This window comes from Engystomops pustulosus, chromosome 4, assembly GCF_040894005.1.
Source record: "Engystomops pustulosus chromosome 4, aEngPut4.maternal, whole genome shotgun sequence".
Lineage (NCBI taxonomy): Eukaryota > Metazoa > Chordata > Amphibia > Anura > Leptodactylidae > Engystomops > Engystomops pustulosus.
Genome location: NC_092414.1, coordinates 11763413 through 11768427, shown reverse-complemented (window position 1 = coordinate 11768427; position 5015 = coordinate 11763413). Strand labels below are relative to the sequence as shown.

Here is a 5015-nt window from a genome sequence, read left to right as displayed (position 1 = left end):
GATATATGTACAGCTGGTATAACCTGGGGATCTCCTGTATATAATGATATATGTACAGCTGGTATAACCTGGGGATCTCCTGTATATAATGATATATGTACAGCTGGTATAACCTGGGGATCTCCTGTATATAATGATATATGTACAGCTGGTATAACCTGGGGATCTCCTGTATATAGTGATATATGTACAGCTGGTATAACCTGGGGTCTCCTGTATATAATGATATATGTACAGCCGGTATAACCTGGGGATCTCCTGTATATAATGATATATGTACAGCCGGTATAACCTGGGGAGCTCCTGTATATAATGATATATGTACAGCCGGTATAACCTGGGGATCTCCTGTATATAATGATATATGTACAGCCGGTATAACCTGGGGATCTCCTGTATATAATGATACATGTACAGCCGGTATAACCTGGGGATCTCCTGTATATAATGATATATGTACAGCCGGTATAACCTGCGGATCTCCTGTATATAATGATATAAGTACAGCCGGTATAACCTGGGGATCTCCTGTATATAATGATATATGTACAGCCGGTATAACCTGGGGATCTCCTGTATATAATGATATATGAACAGCCGGTATAACCTGGGGATCTCCTGTATATAATGATATATGTACAGCCGGTATAACCTGGGGATCTCCTGTATATAATGATATATGTACAGCTGGTATAACCTGGGGATCTCCTGTATATAATGATATATGTACAGCCGGTATAACCTGGGGATCTCCTGTATATAATGATATATGTACAGCCGGTATAACCTGGGGATCTCCTGTATATAATGATATAGTGGGCGGTATTATATATACAATATATATATATTATATATTCCCCTTGAGTGAAACCAGAATCTTAACTTTCTTGAGACTTGATGTCAGTAATAGTCAAAATAAAATCCATTTATTTTAATATAATTTCCTGTTTATTGCATTTCTTATCAGAAATCATGGGATTTTCCCTCTGAACTTGCTTTGAGTTATTTCTGGTTCTATATCAGTCACATATCAGCAGGTTTGCTCCTCGTGGCCAGTATTATTTGTACACGGCAATGTCAGGAATAGGAGAAATTTAATGACTTAATTTTTATTAATTTTGTCAAAACTTTTGAAAATAATTTACTATTTATTCTAATTCTCTCTTTCGGGAATTCCCCAATAAATTCTAGATGACATTTTGCTGTAAGCCAAGATACACCATAGTGTAATATATATATCTACGTAATACAAAGCCAAGACATACAGAGCGGGGGAGCAATGCATGGACGCCTTCCAATGATATTATAACTATACAATGCAGGGAGCAGAACATAGACAGACAATCATTAATGGGGATGCCGAGTTTAGGAAGACTATTTTATATATGCCCATTTAGGAAGTTAAGAGTTAATAGAAGAGGCATCTCTACATATCGCCACTATGACCCGTCACAGCTACAGATATCATCTCTAGCATTTATGTACATATGTACTTTGAAGCAAACTATTGATGTGAGATTGAGATTGTAATTCCTTAGTCCACCAGGGGTGGCACTGTTACGAAAGTTAGCACTTTAACTTATCATAGAGATTAGAGCTGATTGTTTCTGGTCAGAACTGAAGTGCAACCAGTGATCAGGTTATAGGCAATGGTAAAAGTAAATGTCTAACGTGAACATCCCCTTTAAGATTATGACCATACACAGCAATAATTTGTACTGATTATATTCTATTTCAAGCATAGAACATCCTTTTATACTTTTTGGTCACAGTTACTTCATCCACTAAGTACACAAGTCCATCATACACAATGGGGGTCATTTACTAAGGGCCCGAATCGCACGATTCCGTCGGGCATCCCGACAATTTCCGATTTGCGCCGAATTCCGCCGGGATTCTGGCGCACACGATCAGATTGTGGCGCATCGCCACCGGGTTGCATGCAATGGAAATCAGGGGGCATGGCCGCCAGAAAACCTGACGGATTCGGAAAAGCTGCATAATTAAAAAAAAAAAAAAAGTGTCGCTTGACAAGCGCTTACCTGCACCAAGGATAGACTGGTGAACCTTGGCGAACTCCAGCGGACCTAGTGCAGCTTCGACACCTAGTGGATATCGGCGCACGGACGATTTAGTGAATCCTGGCAGAACCCGAATCAGCGTCGGAGAATCCGCAGCTGGATCGCGACTGGACCGGGTAAGTAAATGACCCCCAATATCTTTCAACATTTGCTCCTATAAGGAGAAATTCCCATTGGCCGGTTCGGTGGCCATACCATAACTCTTGGGACATCTTATTTCCAGGCCTCAGAGTCTTTCATTTAACCTAATATCCTTACAGAACCGTTACATACACATAACACAGCATGAAGGGGCTCGGTGAAGGTGGCAATGAAGGTGTATATGTGTCTTATGGGGTCACACAGCTCATAAAAGGACAGTTGCCCGGCCTCGTAGTCCAGACAGATCCTTACTCCAGCACTGGAGATCATCTGAGGTAAGTGGATCACCTTCCCATTGTGCCGCACCGCGTGCCTACTATTACCCCTGTATCCATGCAGACCCCACGACTTGTTATTGCCTCCAATGATGGACTGAGTCCCCCTCCGTCCTATACTGGGGTAACACATCCCCACCATCCATACCCACGAACCACTGATGTCCACATCCCAGTAATGTCGTCCGGTGGAAAACTTCTTGGTACTTAAAACTTGATAATAATCAAACCTCTCTGGGCCTTCAGTCCAATTCTGCTCCGTAAAGGTCCGGTAGGCAGTCCTCCGGTCATTAGATATGTGGATATCATTAGAAGCTGTGGTTACATCCAGTATTATCTCTGCAGGAGCTTGAGGGTAGGTCTCATTTTTGATCTTATTATCCACTTTTTTGGAAAACAAAAATGGCAAAAGTTCAGCATGGAATGTCCCAGAGATTACAGCTGGATTTAGATTCTTGGCTTTATCATGACTGATCAGGTTCTCATCACATCCTTGCTCCTCAGGATCATACAAGTCACACGTGTCAGGATCCTCCAAGACAGCCACCGGGTCAGACATGCTACACAGCTCCTCAAGATGTCTCATCTTACGAGATAACTCGTACTTTTTTAATTCCACCTGCTGGATCTCTGAGGTCATTCTCCGAAGAACACTCCTCAATTTCTCCTTCTTCTTCTCCGAGACCTCGTAGAGGTTCTCCACCCGGTGTCCTCGATGTTCTCCCACCAAACTACAAGACATACAAATGCAGGTGTCATCTTCTGTGCAGTAATATTCCAGGATCTTCTTATGGACAGAACATTTTCTTTTCCTTAGAGAAGTACTTGGGTCAGATAAGACGTGTTCTGCATCCTCACTGTGAACTCTCAAGTGGTTCTCACACAGAGAAGCTTCACAATGTAGACAGGACTTCACAGCAGGTACAGGAGAGTCCTCACAGTAAGTGCAGAAGATCTTGGTGGCCTCCTTACAAGGCTCTGTATGTAGGAAATTCCTCACGATCTTACACAGAGTTATGTTCCTCATCAGTGCCGGCCTCTCGCGAAACTTGTCTCTACATTCAGGACAGGAATAGTTTCCTAATCCGTCTTGAGTGTCCATCATTTGAGCAATACAGATCTGGCAGAAGCTGTGTCCACATCTCAGGGTGACGGGATCTGTAAAAATGTTCAGGCAGATGGAGCAGTCTAGCTCGTCCCTCACTTCGGCGGACGCCATGGCTGGAAGAGGTTTAGGAGGACACAAAGTTTTCCTTCTTAAATATCTTTGGCTGGACTTGTATTAAGTCAACTGTGACAGCTTCAGGTCTGGGCTAGAAGGGGCCGGTCTCTGTGACGGAGGCACAGGAATGCTTTGTGGGTAAATATGTGCGTCATATAATGTTGTTAAAGCTGTTTACACAGAGGAAGCAGGCAAAACTTTGCAGCCCTCCCCTCCTCCACCTTAAATTGAACTTCCTGAGAAAATCCTCCAGCCTCCAGCCGCCCATGAAAACAACTACGTTCCTCAACCATAGTATCCATGTATCATAGTTGGTTATCTATAAATTTTATTACTTATTTAGATTCAAGATGTTTTGTAAAAAAAAAACCTCTTAAAGGAATTGTTCAGTCTTAAAAGCATGAATAAATCCGATATCCACTGCCTTACTAAAACATTCATGACGGGCAAATATTTGGTCAATGGCGTCAGGTTTTGATGTTTTACAGGTCTAGAGTCTGTCAACAATGTCTTTGTGAGAAGAGGGTAAACATCTGGAGTTTTCCATGATTGACCTTTAGGAGACCAGCTAGACCTCAGAGATGGTATTGTCATTCATTGGCCTTTACTAATATCCGAGTAAAGGAGTGTGAGGAGTGTCAGGGAGGTCACCTGAGGGTTATGTTGCTGGGATTGGCTGCCAGAGAGCCCTGAGACAGGAAGTAGTAGGGTTCTGTTGCTGGGATTGGCTGCCAGAGAGCCCTGAGACAGGAAGTAGTAGGGTTCTGTTGCTGGGATTGGCTACCAGAGAGCCCTGAGACAGGAAGTAGTAGGGTTCTGCTGCTGGGATTGGCTGCCAGAGAGCCCTGAGACAGGAAGTAGTAGGGTTCTGTTGCTGGGATTGGCTACCAGAGAGCCCTGAGACAGGAAGTAGTAGGGTTCTGTTGCTGGGATTGGCTGCCAGAGAGCCCTGAGACAGGAAGTAGTAGGGTTCTGTTGCTGGGATTGGCTGCCAGAGAGCCCTGAGACAGGAAGTAGTAGGGTTCTGTTGCTGGGATTGGCTGCCAGAGAGCCCTGAGACAGGAAGTAGGAGGGTTCTGTTGCTGGGATTGGCTGCCAGAGAGCCATGAGACAGGAAGTAGGAGGGTTCCTCTGCTGGGATTGGCTGCCATGGAGATATGAGAGAGGAAACCGGAGATTTGAGTGTGGTAGTTGGAGGGTTCCGTCAACATGACTGACTGGCGGGAGATTTTACAGGCAGTGGCTTCTGTTACTATGATTGAAGTTACAACAGACTCTGGTGACATAAACCAAGTG

The 5015-nt window shown here is 43.8% G+C and overlaps 1 protein-coding gene across 1 annotated transcript; it reads right to left on the bottom strand.

Annotated features, from left to right (window-relative positions):
* Positions 1-1157: 1157 nt before the first annotated feature.
* Positions 1158-3863, bottom strand: LOC140126061 (E3 ubiquitin/ISG15 ligase TRIM25-like). Its single transcript, XM_072145130.1, has one exon. The coding sequence runs from the start codon at positions 3714-3716 to the stop codon at positions 2322-2324; it is 1395 nt and encodes a 464-aa protein (XP_072001231.1). The 5' UTR covers positions 3717-3863; the 3' UTR covers positions 1158-2321.
* Between the last annotated feature and the right edge of the window lie 1152 nt (positions 3864-5015).

Coding starts and splice junctions, on each gene's coding strand:
- LOC140126061 (XM_072145130.1), bottom strand. CDS start 3,716: ATGGCGTCCGCCGAAGTGAGGGACGAGCTAGACTGCTCCATCTGCCTG.